An 18,551-nucleotide genomic window follows, 5' to 3' on the forward strand; every position below is an offset into this window, starting at 1 on the left:
GCATGTCCTATATAAAATCAAAACTTTAAGAAAGGTCTTCTTAAATGTATCATACACCCCTCTGTCCTCTTAAGCAGATGACATATATCAAGATTTAGCTTTCTAAAATTTTTTCCTGCTGGGCTTGGGGGCACATACCTGTGATCCTAGCACTTGGGAGGCTGAGGCAGGAGGATCACTGTGAGTTTGAGTCCAGCCTGGGCTACACAGTGAGTTCGAGGCAAGCTTGAACTACATACCAAGACTTTGTCTCTAAAAAAATTAAAAATAAGGGGCCGGGGATATAGCTCAGCCGGTACAGTGCCTCCCTGGCAAATGTGAGTCCCTGAATTTGATTCCCAGTACCAAAAAAATTTTTTTTTAATTTTTTATTCTTTATATCATTATAGACATTGTCTTGCTGCATTCTGCTACACTAGTGTCTCCCAGTGTTGATATGTATAAGGCCCTTTGTCCCTATCCTGGTTGCCCTGAAACCAGTTTCTTGGTTTGGTTATGAAGTTTAGCTTATAGATGTCACTGCTTGCTACTGATTCCCATCCAGACCTTTCTTCTGCTGCTGCTATTTGGCCTTTTCTTTGGAATATTAGGCTGAGATACAAGATACTACACTTGTTAGAATTAAGTCTAAAATACAAAAGAATAGAGGAACCAGCTGAGTAAAGGCTGAGGGACCAGCTAAAATAAGATGTTCAGGTTTTAATTTAACTCCTGGTCCATAGTCTAGGATAAGGGGTGAAATTATAGTTGCCTTGTAGGTCATAAAGTGCCTCAAGGTTCAGAAGCAGGCCCTGTCACTAAATAGGAAGTATACTACTTGATGCTTTATATGAAAATCCAAGTTGGAAGCAATACGATTATTTTGCTCTAGAATTAGTAATTAGGCTGAACCTCCAATCGTGTAAGTTTTGTTATTTTCTGAGAGGTCCAAATCGCCATGGCCATGCCAAGGAAAGTTTCAGGGCCCATAGGCACCTCTCTCTCGGCACATCCATTGTGAATGTAGAGAATCTTCATCTCCTGTAAAAGCGGGCCCATCTACCCACAGGAGCCACTTGTAACCAAGTAACCCAGGCTTTGCTGCCGGTGAAATGGACTTGGGTTTCAGAAACACGGCAGAGAAGGAAGGCAGAGGCTTGTTTGTAGCCAAACGAAGTGTGTGTGCGTCCTCGTCATCTGTCCCGCATGACCAGCGACACCGCCTCAGAAAACACAGGTCACCCATCCACCACCACCGGGCACATTTCAGGTTTCCATACGTTTAATTTTCTTCAACATTACCTTGCAAACCACAGCAAATCAATAACAGAATAGTGAAGTACCACAGGTTCTTTGTGTTTTGTTTTAGAAAATATTGCTCAAGGCTAAGGGTGGGCTCTATTGATGATTTTTATTCGCTGTCGGGGTGCAAAATGATCAGAATTTTCAAATGTTTGGCTTCTTTTTTGTGCTTTTCCTTTAAAAAAAAAAAAAAAAAAGCAAGGCCAGATTCAAATGGAAAACATGGGTTGCTAATAGCAGAAACTGGAGAGTAATTGTTTATTACAGACAATCTATGGTGGCTCAGGCCTTTGTTAGGCTCTTGTTTCACATTTTCCAAAGGAGCCACCCCAGCCAGACCCCCAGAGCAGCCCAGTCCACAGAGTTCAGGCCCTGAAAACTGGGGCATCACAGCTGAAAACAGTAAAAAGGTAATGTTTCATCTAAGGTTATTCACCCAAAATGTTGACAACTAGCATCTTTAGCGGGTTTTTTTCCTTTGTATTTGTTAAGTTGATAGCATCAGCAATTTTCTACTTTGGCTTCAGTCTTTGTGGTTTGTTTATGGTTTGTTTCTCCAGCAAAGAACATGGAAAAGCTGTTGGTAAGGTGGATTTTAAGCAGGTAGTGGGCTTTACTTCATTGGATGCTTCTTGAAATGAGAATGGATGTGAAGTACTTTGAAAAGTTCAAGTGACATCAGTATTCAAAACCTGTGACCTGTCTGTCAGAGATGTTTTGTCGTCTTGTTGGTCACTACTGTTACTGCCCTTCCCACCACCCCATCTCTCTCTCTCCCTCCCTCTCTCTCTCCCTCCCTCTCTCTCTATGTCTGTTATGAATCATCGCTCTCTGCATTAAGTATGTTGACTTCCTATCACTCATATGTGGTATGCCCTTATTATTCTTAAATTTGGGTTGACTCTAGTTCTATGTCCTTTTTTCATTCCTGATGATATTTACTTGTGTCTTCTGTTTACCAATTTTATCAAGCTTTTCTACTTTACTAATCTTTTTTAAAGAATCAGTATTTTATTGAAGTGATCATCTCTATATCTTTCTATTTCATTCCTTTATGTTTTGTCTTTATTATTCGTTGTCATGCTTTTTTAAAATTTTGTCCTTTTTATAATGTATTGAATTGGACACTTAAGCCATAAATTTCTGATCTTTTTCATCTAATATATTCATATAAAGCTATAAATTACCTTCTAAGTGTGCTTTTGGTCCATCTCACAAATGTTTATATATAGAGGATTTTTTTTGGTGGGGGTCAGTTTGGTACCAGGGATCAAACTTGGGACCTTGCGCTTGTGAGTCAGGTGGCAGAACCACTGAGCTAAATCCCTGGCCCTATATGTAGAGGTTTTATTATCATTCAGGTTTTGTTTTTGGTTTTGATTTCTTTGCAGTGCTGGAGATGGAACCCAGAGCCTTATGCATACTGGGCAAGCACTTCACCATTGAACTACATTGCAAGCCCTTCATAATCATTCGCTTTAAAGTACAAGTTCTAGAAATCAAAAATGCTCCAAAATTGAAACTTCTTGAGCATCCACCTTGACACAAATAGGAAATTCCACGCCCAAACTCTTGTGAAGAGTCATAGTCAAAGCACAGATGCACCAAAAATACTGTGTAAAACTACCTTTAGGCTCTGTGTATAATACATAAATGAAACATACATGATTTTTAAACCTGGGTCCCATCCCACGATACTTCATTATGTTATGCAGATATTCCAAAATCCCAAAAAGTCTGAAATCTGAAACAGTTCTGGTCCCAAGCCTTTCGGATAAGGGATCCTCAGCCTGTAGTTGTAATACTTTTTGACTCATGAATTATTTAAAAGCATTTTTATTTCCAAGTATTAAGAGATGTTTTGTTCTCTTATTGTGACTATTGTCTTAATTTTCATGTACTGTAGTCAAAGAACATGGTCTCTACAACATCAGATCTTTATTATTTGTTGAAACTCTCAGTACGTGGTCAATTATTTTTTTCTTTGTTCACTCTTTGCTTAAGAATGCATATTCTATAACTGTTGCATTAACTATCTTCTGTACATCTTTTTGATCAAGCTTATTAGTTTGATACACAGACATTTTGTAGCTGTGCTTATTTCCTACCTGCTCTATCTATCAGCTTTGCTGAGAGATATGCTACATTCCCCCAATAATAGTATGGCTTTGTCTCTTTCTCCTTGCAGTCTGTTAGTTTTTGCTTTATATGTTTTTAGCAGTGATGTTAGTTGCCTAGGTCAAAACATTGTCTTTATTTTTAAGAGTTTCTTTCATCTTTACAGATGACTCTTTATAATACATTTTGCCTTAAGTTTTATTTTTGTCTAATAAACACAGCTAGTGCTTGCCTTATAAACATATATATTGGTTGGTATTTGTCTGCTGTGTATTGGATTATCCCTTTCTTTCCATGTTCTTTTAAGTAGATATTTGCATTTTGTTGTTGATGTTTTTAATTTCATCTAGGATTTTTAACGGATTAGTTTAATCATTTATATTTAGTTTACTGATAACCTTGAAATTTTTCCCTCCTTCCTATTTTGTACTTCTCTCTGCAACACCCATTTGCCTTTTTCCTTCTTTCTCTGTTCTATTGAAATAAGGTTTTTTCCTTCTCTTTTATTCTTTCTCTTATTTCAGAAATGGCATTCTCTTCCTACCCACTAGTTGATTGTGCCTGAATCTCTAACTTAATTTAGTGAACCCTAAGGAATCACCAAATATACCCTCCTCCCAAACAAGTGTTGGTGTCAGGATCAATCTCTTGCGTTTATTTTAGGTAGGGCTAGATGCAGCTGTGTATAATAAAAGACACATAGCAGTTTGCTTGAGACAGGAGGACATTTCCTACTCATGTAACAGAAGGCAGGAACTGGGTGCCGAGGCTGAGTGGCTGCTCCTTCTGTACTGTCCACCAAGGGGCATTTGAGGTCCAGCCGGCAGGAAAGAGGGAGGAGAATAGAAACACCTGCCTCCTCTGCTACAGACAGAATTTGCAGGAACTGGCACACAGCTCATCTGCTCCCATGGCATCAGCCACATGAGCCACAAGGGAGGCTGGGGACACTGTGGCTTTACCAATGGCTGTGCTCCCTGCTAAACTCGGGGTCTTTGCCACAAACCAGGAAGGGGACTGGATTCTGAGAAGCAGCTGCCAATGTCTGCCATAGCACTGCCCCCAGTGCTAGATATAATGGCTTTAAAGACTCTGGTTACCCCTTTTCGCACATGTCAACCTTGCCCAGGATTTCATTGTCACCTGGCTTTCAAGTGCTCAGAATGAGATGTTGCTATTGTTGTGGTCTTGTGAAGCTAGTGCTTGTTTAGGTTTATCTGTTGCATCCTTCGTCCCTTCTGAGGTTTCTCTTTTCCTGAAGCACATTAAGGCTTCTGTCAGTACCAGCATGTGAGTGGTGAAGCCTGCTCAGTTTTTCTTTTAGTATTGTCTTCACTCCATCCTAGCTCTTTTTTTTTTTTTTTGGTAGCGGGGATTGAACTCGGGACCTTGTGCTCGCAAGGCAGGCGGTGGCACCACTGAGCTAAATCCCTGGCCCCCCGCCCCCAGCTCTTGATTGCAGGTTTAATTGGGGTTTGAAGCATCAGTTGACAGTTTTCCCCAGAACTGCAGACACCCTGTTGTCTTCTGGCTCCTGCTCTTGGCAAGAACCTGCCGACTGGCGCCATTGGTACACAGTGTGTCAGCATCTTTCTCTTTGGTCCTAGGTATTCCGCAGTTTTACTCTGATTTTTCTAGGTATGGCATTTGCTTGCTTGCTTGTTTATTTGTTTGTTTGTTTTGTGGAACTGGGGATTGATGCCAGGACCTAGTGCATGCTAGGCAAGAACTTTACCACTGAGCTACCACCCCACCCCTCGATGTAGAGTTTATTGTGTTTAGTCTGCCTGGAAATCATTAGGATTTTTGAATTTGGGAATTCATGTCTTTCATCAGTTCTCAAATTTTCAGTTGTTATCTCTTTGGATACTCCCCCCACCCCCATCTTTTCTCATTCTTTCTTCCAAGCCTTTCTCTTCCACATATTGGGGGGGGGGAAAGTCTCTCTTTACTGTCCTCCAGGTGATTCAGCTCTCAGATTATTCTTTAAGCTTACTAAGTGCTCATGCATTCATCTGCTGTCTAACTTATCCGTGAAGGCCCTTCTTTCTTAGTGACTATATGTTTTATTCCTATAAGTTATACTTGATTCTTTTTCAGAGCTCTTCTTTTTCCCTAAACATCTCTGAGTGTTTCAGTTTCTTCTTTTATGTCTTTAATCTTTTCAGGTGTTCTTCCTGGTTGCTTTTTGGTGTCTCGGTTCTGAGAGTCCTGATCTTCCTCCACAGTGTGTCTGCTGACTTAGCGCATGGGGAATTGTTGCTTTATATGTTCTTGGATTTTTATTGTAAGCCCAGCATGAATGGGTGTATTACTGTGGAAATTCAGGCATTTCAGAACGGTCTTCCCTGTGCTTCTGAGAGGCACTGTAGAGCACCACTACATAAAGTGATATTAATTTATCAGCCTGTGGTTCTCTGCCCACAGAGCTCGTACATTGAGCCCCCAAACTGTAAAGCTCAGCTTCGTTTTCATATTTCCTTGTCCACTTTTCCTCAGAGCCACTGTGCCCTCCTACCTGCTGATGAGCAGATGTTTCCCAGCCCCATCCCTCCTTGGTCCCAGCTTCCTTCAGGGCTCTGTGGGATTGCCAGTGGGACATCTGTCTAGGTTTTAACACTTCCAGGTCTGCGTTCCTGGACCCAGCAGCCCCTTCAGGGCCACAGGACTTCACCCAAACACCAAGAGTTCTGGTTTTCAGTTCCCTTTACATTTTTAGCAGTTGAAGCTTTTTGTTCTTACAAATTCACTTATGCTTTTTTCTTTTTTTAATGTTCTCTTTTACCCAACCAGACATTTGTAGAGGGGGAGCTTTTAGTCCATCTCTCCTCTCAGCTTGTCTCTTCATTCATTGTGAGAACCATTCAATCACGCCACAATGCCTGGCCTTATGTTAAATTCTTGTGGCCAACTGCTCTTTCACCTTCTCTGTGCTCACACATTGCTATATGAGCCATAATCAAAATGTGGTGAATGTTCAAAGTAAAAATGTGTTACAGTATGCCAGGCATGGTGGCACATGCCTATAATCCCAGCACTTGGGAGGCTGAGGCAGGAGGATCGCCATGAGTTTGAAGCCAGCCTGGGCTACACAGTGAGTTCAAGGCCAGCCTGAAGTGCATAGTGAGACCTTGTCTCAAAAAAAAAAAAAAATGCATTACAGTAAAAGACACAGTACTATTAATTCCCCTCAAAATGCTCCCCCTTCCTCTGAACACACTTATCCCATTTTTCCTGGCAATATGTCTTTTCCCATAATTGTTTTTTTAATATAAACATTCACTATATCTTTCCATCACCCCTCATAGTGTGATCCGGAGGGTGCCCCAAGGCCCATGTGTTCAAGGCTTGGTCCCCAGCCTGGCACCATTGAGAGGGGTGGAAACTCTGGGGTGGGGCCCAGGTCACTGGACATGTGTCCTCAAAGGGGGTCTCAGACCCTCGTGTCTTCCTCTTTCTCTTACTTCCTCTTTCTCCTGGCCATGAGGTCACTGCTGTTGCTCCCACACACACTTCCACCACAATGTATTGCTCAGGACCCAAAATAACAGGGCCAATCGGTCTTAGACCAGGACCTCTGAAACCATGAGCCTCTTCATTAATGGTTCCCCAGGCATTTGTCACAGTGATGGCAAGAGGCTGACACACATACATGAGCGCCCACACACAGGGTGAGCACCTCAGAGCCCACACGTCACACCTCAAGGGGACAGTGTGTCATTAAGCCTCACCCCCACACAGCTGTCACCCCCCAGAGACAGGCCTTAAGCATCCAGATCCCATAACTGCCTCAGTTCACAGCTTGGACTTGCAGCACTGGCCTCGCAGGGGGTCCTTGGCATGGCCTGGAGCAGGACTCGAACTGTCCTCTAGCGCCCTTATCCCAAGAGTCCTCTGTGCATCTTCCCAGCCTGAAGTGGCTGGGGGAGCAGCCTCCTGCCATCCCCCCACCCAGGGCACCACACAACCCACATCATCAAGCACTCACAAGACAGGGGTCAGCTCTCTCCGACACCAACTCACAAGTGTCAGCACCCCTCCCCCCATGGCCTGCTGGAGTCACCATGGCGACTGGTCCCCAGGCTGCCAGGGAAGCACAGGCCCTAGAACACCTCACAGCCATCTCGGAGCCCCTTGTCCTCTCAACAGGCTATTTTCTAATCACCTACTCTGTCAGGAGCACGTAGATCTACTCAGAGGAGAGGTGGGAAGCTCCTCAACCCCTCATTGCCCTTGTACCATCTAGAAGACCTACAGGTAAGCAATTTGCTGCTAATAATTGAATATTCGGGAGAAAAATCTATTTCTGTAACCATTGTGAAGAATAAACTCTGGAAGGTTGATTGAAATGGCATGTCACAGGTACAGGCCACTTTGGAGGTCTTAAAAGAAAATGAAGAGCTAGAAGTGAATACACACCCCCTCCACCCCTCTCCCTCTGCTGCCACCTTTAAGCTGGAATGGAGGCCAGGAAAGCACATTCTCAGAACAAATGCTCAGCGCCCACGGCCCTTGCTCAGTTAGGCTGAGTGGGACACAGGCAGCCTCCTGCTCGCCTCTCATCTGACTACTGTGCCCCAGCTGCAGGACCCTGGGGCCCTCACACTACGCAGGGTGTCTGATCGTCTGTCGGTCAGGCCACCCCATCTGATCCGTGCAGTCCACTGTGGGAGGAAGGGAGAGCTGCTGCTTTCCAACTTAGGCGCAGAGGCCAGCACACAGCTTCCCTGCATTCAGAACAAGCCAAGAAATAAGACCTAGAGGTGACAGGAAGTGTCAGCTTTACTTCCTTGAAACTCTAGATTGGAGGCTGTGCTTACATGTGTAGCCCCAGGGGCCTTGCAGAAAGCTTGTGTGCTGAACCCCATTCAGGAGTGAACAATTGCAGGCCACCCTGGGGGGTTGCAGGGACCCTAGGCCACAGCCCCATCCCTGGTGGAGGGCCCCACAGTGTTGGAACCACAGCCTCCTACAGAGAAGGGTCCAGCCAGGGGGTGGAGGTCCCCTCCAGTGTCCTTCCAGTCACCCCCTTCCCATGACCCTGTTGATGGTTCTGATTCATCATCCCACATAGCTCCTGTCATAAAAGCTGCCCGCTGCCTGCCACCTGTCAGCAGTTTAGAGGACGTTGGACATCTGCACATCTTTCCATAAATCATTTAACTTCTCTAGTCTGAACTTTTCTGCTGGGTAAATAAGGATTGGATTGGTAAATTTGGGGTGTGTGAGTGTGTGTTTCTCTTTCTATTTTATCTTATTTTAATTTAATTTTGAGGCAGCATCTTGCTAAGTCATTAAGTTGCCCAGGCTGGGCTTGAACTTATGATCCTCCTGCCCCAGCTTGCCAGAGTGTTGGGATTACAGGCATGAACCACCATGCCTAGCTGGTTGGTAGTTCTAAGCTTTAGCAGTGGTGCACATTTTCTTGTGTGAAATTAATGCAGGACCTCAGCACTAACACAGGAAAGACATGGTGTGGTTTTACCATGAATGTGTTACTATTCCTTGCAGACTTTTCTTTAGAAAATCACCCAGGAGGCTTCTCTTACAGGATTCAAATGCAGGGAGAGGGAGAGTCCCAGGGAGTGGTTGCGATCTTATGTCTACGTCAGCATCTGGCGTATCTCTAAATATTGTCTGGGTAGCATGGTATCAAAGCAGTTGTGACTCACCAAGCTGCCCCTCAGCTTCAGTGCCCTTTGAATCAGTGCAGGTGGTTTAAAAGGGGGAACAGAAAGGTTTTATTGGTGAGTGTGGTCCCTGACAGTATCGAGCACCTGTTCATACCGATTGCTTATGGTGAACGTATAGGCCAGAGAGGAGGTACTCAGAGCTGCAGGAAGTGACACCAAGGGACACCATTCATGGGGATCTGCCTCTTCCCACTCCTACCCACCCACCCTGCTGAGACTCAGGCTTCTAAGGCGGCACCCTAACCACCCAGCCAGTGTGACTCACACCACCCTGTCCTCAGGTGGCTGCCAGGCCTCAAAGGACACTGACACACTGCAGAATGCATGTGGCTCCTAGGAAGGCATTGGCAATTCTCTGAAGGGAAGGATGTCGTCTACTAGGCAGGGACGTGCAGAGCCAGAGTGTGGGTCAGGGGCACGGTCCCTGCTGCTGGGTACCTGCTTCTAATGGTCCCTGCTGCCCTCCCCTGGAGTCTGTCTCTGTAGCCTGAGAAGTTTCTTCAGGCCCCGGCCTTGTTTTCCTAGCTCCTCTGGAGTCCAGTCATGTGGACAGAACGGAGTCAGGGGAGTCAGCACCACCACCCACCCTCTGCACCTGCCGAGGGTCAGCTCCCTGGCTCCACACCGCTGAGGAGGGACGGCGTAGCAGCCAGGGTACCGGGCTCTGCAGACGCAATGTCAAGGCCCAGCTCAGTGGCCTTGGACAAGCTCCTTAATCTTTCTGTGCTTTAGTTTACTCATCTGTAAAATGGGGATAATAATCCTGCTTGATAGAGTTGCTGAGTATTAAATGCTTAGGAGAGCCTGACACATACAGACCTGAATAGGAAGAACACGGGCCTGCCTTTATTTCCTTAATAATATCAGTGTGTCGCTTAAAGACTCATTGTTGAGTGCCTAAAATATACAAGTATAAGAAAGACAATCGGGCCAGGGATTTAGCTCAGTAGTTTCACCACCTGCTGTGCAAGTGCAAGGACCCAAGTTCGATCCCCGGTACCAAAAAAAAAAAAAAGACACTCTTTTTTAAAAGGTAGAAATGTGGAGCTCACTGTGCCTGACCTCAGGGAGCATCGGCAGTTGGACAGGGGTGTGGTGCCGCTGCCGCCTCCTCCAGTTTCCTGAAGCCTTGGTTTCCTTTGTCCACAGGCGGGGGTGCTGGGAGGGTTCAAGCTGGCCATCTCAGGCTCGAGGCACCTGGCCAGTGCCTATGCTCCCTCCTGGGGAGTGCAGAGGTCACCCGCTTCTGTCACAGCCACATGCCAGGCACTGCTCCAGGCCTCACAGCCATACCAGCAAGGTACTAAGTGATCCAAATGCATGGTGTTCTTTAGGAAAGTCCTCCAGAGACAAGAATGTGTGGGACCCAAATAAGTAGATCCCGACTTAGGGAGAAACTCAAAGCCCAGGTAAAGGCAAACAATAGGGTGTCACTGAGTGGGCACTGAATCCAGCGTCCGGCCCGCTGAGCCCCAGCCAACTCTATCCCTCCGAGCGCCAGTCAGAGCTCAGGACTGTCCCTGACCCCAGCTCTCGTTCAGGAGAGCCTCTCACCAGGAGGGAGTAGGTGGGCTCCAGCAGCAGGCAGGCACAGTGCCCAGGGGAAGGAGGGCACTGTAGGGCAACAGCTCCTCTTTGTGTTGGACTCAGCCTTCGGCAGCATCTTCTTCATGCCTCTTGGTCCCCTCGGTGGGGCCTGCAGCAGGTGACACTGCTTTCTGACAGTGGGCTCATCTTGGTCCCCTGCCTCCCTCTGCCTTGGTCCCCCTTTGCCTTCGTCAGTCTCCATCTTCTGGGGTGAAGTCTGTGTGCCTGAACACTGTAGCTCTCGCTGGCATAACTGTGGCAGGTGGCCCTGCGAGGGGCAGGAAGTGAGAGCACCCCCACCCAGCACACACCCTGCCAGGCATGGTCTGTCTGTCTGTCTCCCTGGTGCCCACCCTGAACCAGTCAGCAGTGGCTGGGGACAAAGCCCAGGTGTCCGAGTCACTTCCTTGCAAGGTGGTGTAGCGCATCGAGGACAGGTGTGCTGGTGGCCCCCTCCACTCCTGGCTCCAGTAGGGCACCGAGGCACACATGCCCCGAGGAGCAGCCACCAGCCCTTCCCGGAACAGCATGGTGGAATGCCGCCACTCCCCTCCTGCGGTTCCGCTCTGCTTGCTCCCCAACAGATGACAACAGAGATGGAGCATATGGCCCCAAAGTCACCGGCATTCTGGGAAAGTGACACTGTGTTACCCCAGGCTGGGGGGAGGGCCGGGGCTCCTGAGCAAAGCTTCTGCCTTTGTTCTTCAGAAGGGCAGAAGGCTGCCTCTCCTGAGCCTTGGGAAAGAAAGTGTGCACATGTGGACCTGAGGGAGGACTTCCTGTCACCAGACAGCCATCAGAGAAGGCAGGCCCAGGGAGGCTGTGCACATAGGGAGAAGCCCCCACCCTGGCCTCCCGCTCCCCTATCTCAAGAGCCCTCACTCCCTCAGGGCCCTGCAGCTCTGTCCCCAGGGTGCTATGAGAAGTCCCAGGGTGTACCCAGCCACTCTAGCCTTGGCCTGTGCCCGTCACCCCATGTTCCCAAGGTCAGTCCCCCAACCTGGGCAGGGAAGGAAGAGTGAGGGGCCACAGCATCAGCTCGGGACAGGAGGCCCGGGCATTCTTCATTCCCATCCCCAGAGTTTCGTAGCCAAGAAGGATAAAGAGAACACTTTTCAGTGTCCCTTTGCCTCGGACTCGTGGTGGGCAGCACTCTGGCTCTGCCGGCTTTCTTCTGGCTTCCCTGGGCTCTCTGGGAGGCTCTGAGTTGTGGTGTAGATCACTCAGCAGGGGAGGGGACCGGCTAAATATAACCTGGCTTGCCTGTTGGCTAAGTAGGTTAGACTGGAGACAGGGCACACAGAGACAGAACCGGGCCCTGCAAAGTCCAGCCCTCCACACTGAACCTCCCTGGTGTTGTTTTACCTTCCCTCCATCACAGGCTGTGATTTATTTAGAGGGGAGCTGCAGGCGAGGTGGGGAACTAAAAAGGCACTGACAGAGCCTCTGGCGAGTTGATTCTTTGGTTTCTGGGCAGCAACTGGACTAGAAAGGGGGCACACATAGGCTGAGCCCTGGCCTACACTCATGGCGGGCCAGGCAGTGTGGCTTTGGGTCATGTAAGGAGCGCGCAGGACGCGGCAGCAGAGTCCGTCAGCACAGGGCTGCCTCCTCACTGGCCGCGGGCAGCTCATGGTCCTACCTTGGGCCTCAGTGACCTAGGATGGGAAAGGGGCCGGAAGCCATCCTCATTGCCTCCCAGAGTTATTCAGAAAGAAAAATCAGCTCCAGGCTGAGAAAGGGCCTTGGAAAGGGACTGAAGGGCGAGGCCTGGAGGACGATGTCACACCTGTTCCTCTTCCCACAGGGCCACCCGTTCATCATGCAGTTCAATGATGGAAATGCCACTGTGGTGTCCATGTGGGTGTGCAGGGCACTGGAGGAGCGGCGGAGCCAGCAGGGCCCCCCATGAGGCCTCCCACGAGAGTCCAGGACCACCAGTCACCCAGGGGACACCGCCTGCGGCCGCTCTGCACCCACTCCCTACACCAGAAGACCTTCGCTGGCCCAGCCTCCCATGCTCACATTCACCATCCCTGCCAGTAGATGCCCTTGCCTGGCCACCCTCCAGGGCACAGTCCTGCCTGGCAGTCCTCACCCCTGTCCTGAGCACCAGCTCCAGCAGGTTGGGGACAGGGACAGGGTGGGTGGCAGGTGGAGGTGCCCTGGCCCCTGCTCCCCTTGTCTTCCTAACCCTGCTCTGTAAAGGTCAGTCCTGTGGGCAGCACTGATGGGAATAAAGTATTACTGCCTTGGGAGGCATCCCCATGAGGGCCGGAGTGTTCAGCGCATCTGACGGGATGGGGCGTCTCCACCTGAGCAGGGACGTGCATGCAGGTCTGCCCCCAGGCATCTGCAGGCACCGCAGCAATCCCCACAGTGAGGTGCGAGGCCCACAGCCCAGCCCTCGTGATGGATGAGAAGCAGGCTCCATGACGAGGAGCAGCGGAGCCAGGCCCAGAGCCCAGATTGCAGGCCCACATGGAGTCCTTGCAGGACTCAGTTTGCTCCATGTATTTGGTGGCCGCAGGCCGGCAGTGACACCAGCTCTAGCACACTGACCTGACTCAACGGCCAAGGAGGAACAGGAGACCCAGGAAAGGACCATGCGATGCCAGGGCCCTTGTCCACCCCCACTGCACATCCGGCCAGCAGCTCCTCTGCCACAGCTGCCCCGCATGCACCCTCTGAACCCTCTCCTCGGGCCACTGTCAGCTACCGTCTCGGGTCATCCTCCAGCTACCAGCCAGGTGAGCTCGGAGCGAGGAGCTGAGGCTCTGAGGGGCTCTGCAGGCCTAAGTGGCCTCAGCCCAGGCAGACTCCAGCCCCACCCCCATCGCAGTCAGTAGCATCTCCCTCCTCCTGTGCCCAGGCACAGCCCTTGGATGCAGCCCCTTCCGCTGCGCTGCACCTCCCTTCCTTTTTCTCATCCCGTATGAAGCCCACCCAGAAGTCCCGCTGTCTTCACCTTCGGAAGAGATTGGTTCCACCCTTGCGATCCTGGTTCATTAGGGCCTCGATGCCTCACCGTGGTGGGCTCCTACTCCCTCCTGGCCCCTGTATTCACACAGTCGCTAGAGGCACCTGTTAAACCGAAGGCAGATCCAAGCCAGCACAGTGGTGCACACCTGTTATCCCAGCACCTGGGAGGCTGAGGCAGGAGGATTCCAAGTTCAACTCCAAGGGTGCCCGCAGGGCTCACTGCACCCCGCCTCTCATCTCTACAGACCCCACCCAGCCACAGCCCCCACCCCTGTTCTGGGGACTTGGGGCCATTGCTGCACAATTTTCCTCCTATGTGACAAGCCACCTGTTTTACTCCTTTTGTATCTGTGATGCATTAGAACAGAAGCTCCGTGAGGGCAGAGATCCTGCTTCTTCCCCAGTGTGGAGACATCTGGCCATGGAGGGCACTGACAGTGTTGTCCCAGTGATCGCCATGGTGGGGCTGTCCTTTCCCCATGCCCAGCCCAGTGCCCCAGGAAGGGCCGACCTTACATGAGACTTCACCTGGGTTCCAGGACAGAGTCAGCGTCGTCATACTCTTAGAGATACTTGGGGCACCTCCCTGCAGCTGTTCCTCTCCCTAAGCACATGCCATTTCTCTGGGCTGGAAGACACAGAACCAGCTGAGGCCCCAGGCCCAGCAGGCCATTCTCAGGGCTCAGAGCGCTGCACCAGCACCTGTGGTCAGCTTGCTCAGGAAGAGGCAGCTCCCCAGAGTGAGCCAGCAGGCTCAGAGCTCATCCTTACTTTGAGAACAAGATGTCCCCAAGTCCTGTGACAGGAACATGAGCAAGTCTCTGTGCCAGGCATTATGCTCAGGACTTAAATCTCGAGTCTTCATTCTGGCCCCAGCCCAGAAGGTGGGTGGTGTTGCTATTCTGCCCAGGTTACAGATGGGGAAAGGAGTGTAGAGGCAGAATGGTCTGCTCAAGGTGTCCAGCCAGTAAGCAGGAAAGCATTCTTGAGTCCTTGAGCCCCCAGCCCAGAGTAATCCACACACAGTCCTGTATAACTTTAGGGCTCCCGGGGCCTCTGGAGCCCATTCCTTCCTCACCCCACGTTGAGAGCCCCTGTTTTGGGGCAGCCCTCAACATACAAGTTCCCTGCTGGTCTGAAGAGGAAGCTGGGGGACTAGGTGGCCCTGGGCAGCTCCTGCACAGGCTCCTCTGGCTGGAGGCTGGCTCCTTCCTCTGGTCCCCAGCAGCCCAAGGCCAGGCTGCCCTGGCACTCGGAGGTCACAGGAGGACAGACCTAGACTAGCACAGTGGCAGGGAACAGGTTCTCCCCTGCCCCTGGAATGCTGCCCCCACTGTCAGCCACTCTCAGTGGCTAATTCCTGTCCTTTCAGAGCCCTTCCTCTAGGCAGCCTTCTTATTCCCTGGCTCTTCACCGTCCGCAGGGCCTGGCCCAGGCCAGCACAGGAAGGCTCTGAGCTGGGAGGGGCAGTGGGGCAGGAATGAGCTCTTGGAGCAGCCTCGGCCCCAGGGCTTGTCACTGTCCTGCTGACCATCGCTCCAGCCTCAGGGACACCTTCCCTGGGTGTGGCTCCAGCCACTCGGATGCACAGGCCAGAGTGAGAGGAGCATTTCCAGGACAGGAGAGGCCGAGGGGTCTTGGCATGGAGGCAAGGAAGCCCCCTCAATACTCAGGCCAAGTAGGCCCGGTGGCACAGTCCTGTAATCCCAGAACTGAGGGAAGCTGAGGCAGGAAGATCACAAGATTGAGCACAGCCTGGGTAATTTAGCAATTTAGCAGGACCTTGTCTCAAAATATTTTTTTTTTAAATGTTAGGAGGGTAGCTCAGTCCAAAGGCCCTGGGTTTAATCCCTACCCAAAAAAAAAAAAAAAAAAAAAACAAAAAACACCACGCAGGCCGCTCCTTCCTTGCTTCTGTCTTTTGTTTCCTTGTCTGGGAAGTGTGTACACCAAATCCCAGGGTTTGGGATCCTCCAAGAAGGCCCATAGGGACAGAGGGAAGAAAGGTAGAACCCTCATTACAGGTCCTGTGATCCAAGGCAGTATGACCGGAACCCGCAGCTGAGACCCAGCCCTGTCAGATGGTGAGCCACTGCTCGGTGGGCTGGGTGGCATGCCCTGGCCAAACGTGCCCTGCCATAGACCTAGGCCTGGAGCCTTGTGCCAGGCTGAACAGATTTTGTGGGGAGACATAAGCTTCTGGATTCCTGCACACGCAGGCTGAAGGCCACAGTATAAGCTCAGTGAAGCCATGGGACAGTGCTAGGCATACAGGCTGGTGTCTCCCCAGGCCGTGCATTGCATCCCACGGGGAGAACAGGGAGCCCAGGGAGAGCTGACGGCTGCCCATAGCTGGGACAAAGTCAGCAGGGTGCACAGGGACGACGGGGCCAGGGAGGAGCCACAGAGAGGATGCTCATGTGGGGCAGGGGAAGCTATCAGGGCCTGGGCCTCATAATGACAAATTTTCTGCTGAACAGCTACAAATATGCACTGTGACTTTGGACAGAGTCTGTAAAAGACTTTGCCTCCTCCCTTGGCTGTATCATTTGTCTTGTTTTGAAGGCACGAGATTGCAGGCACGAACTTACAGACCAAAGTTTGTCTTAATTGCTGCGGTGTCGACACCTCTCTGGCAGATAACAGCACAATGAACGAGTCGATGGGGCTGAGCCCTCCAGGTCCTTCTTCTAAAGTGAGACAAATGTCCTTCCTTTGAGCCCAACAGTCCATCGGCAGCTCTGTCATTTATTCATCTCCCTAACCGTTTGCATTAACTTGCAAGGGATAAAAAGTCTCTCCTGCCCGCAGACTTAGTTAAAAGCAGCCAGTCAAACTGTGGCGCTGGTCCTGCCTGTGCCTTTTATTCTCTCTCTCTCTCTCTCTCTCTCTCTCTCTCTCTCTCTCTCTCTCTCTCTCTCTCTCTCTCTCTCAGGGGTGCAGGGAGAGCAACAGCAGGAAATGATGCAGGTGGCAGGGTGGAAGTTGTGAGAAACAGAAGAAACACCACTGGTCATGCAGTGTGGACGGGACACGGCGGCACCCTTAGCCTGCTCTCCCTCGGTCCTTTCAGTGCCCCTTTGTGGGCTGGCATGGAGCAGTCATCCCACGCTCCTACCTGTGTGCCCCGCAGGGCCGATGCTCTGCTCCCTCTCCGCCTTCCAGCCCTGACACAGGCTGACCTCAGCCTGGGACACCTTTCCCGCCTTCCTCTGCCTCCTGCTCAGATCCTGCCAGTCCTCCAGGCCTAGATGGGGAGCTGGTGGTTCTGGGGATCCCACCCGACCTGGCCACCCGTGGGTGCAGGAACCCAGCCCACACGCTCCCCGGAGCCGTCTGACCTTGCTGTAGCCCTTCTGGCTCAGGCAGGAGCTAGGCAGGCATTCAGCAGAGGCCGGACAGATGAAGAGGGAAGGCAGGAGAGCCGGGGCTTTCGCCACATCAGTGCCTGTTCCTGGAGCCTCCAGCCATCCAGAAAGAGACACTTCTAAGACACTGCTCTCTAAGACTCTCTCTACTAGTCTGCCTTGTTTCAAGTGAAACACGGTGAACATGTACCTGTTTGTAATAAAGTGTTTTAAAAATAGTTTAAGCCTGCCATGGTGGCGCATGGCTGTAATCCCAGCACTGGGGGTGGAGGCAGGAGGATTGCCACAAGTTTCAAGCCAGCCTGGGCTACATAGTGAGACCTTGTCTCAGAAAAACCAAAAATAAATAAATCTCTCTCTGGGTTAGAATCAATCATTCAGCAAGGCAGTGGGAGGAGGCAGAATTCGGTCGAGTCTCCTGACCCCAATTCTTCTGTCCCACAGCCTCCTGGGTCCCTTTTTGCCAATCCCGTGGGAAGACAATGGAATGGACTCCTAAAGGATGAGTTACACAGACCTGGGTCTGAGGCTTGCTCCTTAAGTGACTTGCTGTGTGACCATGGGACAGATGCCTAACCTCTCTGGGCCTCAGTTTCCCTACTGGTGGAGGTAATGACAACTGTGGATGTTGTAGATTATTCAGTTATCACTGCTGCTGACTGTGATGAGCACAAAACACTTCTAAAGGGTGCATTTCCTCCCTTCACACCCTGCCTGGAATACACACGGGCCCACACAGCCAGTCCCTGTCACCCCCACCTTTTCCTTTCTCTTCCTCGGGAGAGAGGGGCCTCCCGCAGGAAGGGTCCACCTGGCCTCCTTCCCCAGCCCCCATCCTGTGGGGAGAAAGCTGTTTCCAAAACACCAGGCTTCCTTCTCCTTTACTGTAGACAAAGCCACTTCGCCTTAGAACCTCAGGGATGAATGGGCTCACTGGCACCTGAGACTCTTGGGAGAAGGAAACAGATGTCAAGGGCCCAGCACAGTGCCTGGCATCAATAGAACTAGAAAAACTACCCACTTCCCACCACCACTGCCACTCCCATCTTCAATTTTGTCCCTCTCTGCCCCTCTTACCCTGCCTTGTTTCTTCTTCAGAGCAATTGTCACCCCTTGATATTAGAGTCATCTTTCCTGTCCATCTTCCTGCTGGAATGGGACATGGGGAGGCCAAGGCCCACCTTGCCTTGATCCCGCCTGTGTGCCCAGCCCCTGGTACACAGGATGCTGAGTGTTGATGAGCCAGCAATGGCATCTGCACCAACCCTGGGCACTGCCAAGGCCCTGGGGGCCCTTGCCCAGCCAGGACACCTTCCTGCTCACTGGAAACCCCAGCAAGACTGCAGCCATCTCTCCTGGGGAAGGGAGGGTAGTCATTCTCCAGACCTGAAAAGCCAGCATTACCCAGCGACGCAAGGGTGAGAATAATCAACAAATGGTTGTGAGGCAACTGGATGCCCACATGCAAGAGGACAGATTTGGAACCCTATCTCACACCACATACAGAAATCAATTCAAAATG

The 18,551-nt window shown here is 50.6% G+C and overlaps 1 protein-coding gene across 7 annotated transcripts in view; it reads left to right on the forward strand.

The window, feature by feature from the left end:
• Map2k5 (mitogen-activated protein kinase kinase 5) overlaps window positions 1-12,950 on the forward strand; it is a 258,240-nt gene extending 245,290 nt beyond the window's left edge. For all 7 annotated transcript variants that reach the window (XM_004855593.4, XM_021237014.2, XM_004855594.4 and 4 more), the window contains one exon: window positions 12,487-12,950. In XM_004855593.4, coding sequence (XP_004855650.1) covers window positions 12,487-12,591 — 105 coding nt within the window. In that variant the 3' untranslated portion in view covers window positions 12,592-12,950. The remainder of the gene's footprint in view (window positions 1-12,486) is intronic.
• Window positions 12,951-18,551: the final 5,601 nt, after the last annotated feature.

This window comes from Heterocephalus glaber, unplaced genomic scaffold (assembly GCF_053883595.1).
Source record: "Heterocephalus glaber isolate CG9 unplaced genomic scaffold, H.glaber_assembly_v1.0 deba00001689, whole genome shotgun sequence".
Taxonomy (NCBI): domain Eukaryota; kingdom Metazoa; phylum Chordata; class Mammalia; order Rodentia; family Bathyergidae; genus Heterocephalus; species Heterocephalus glaber.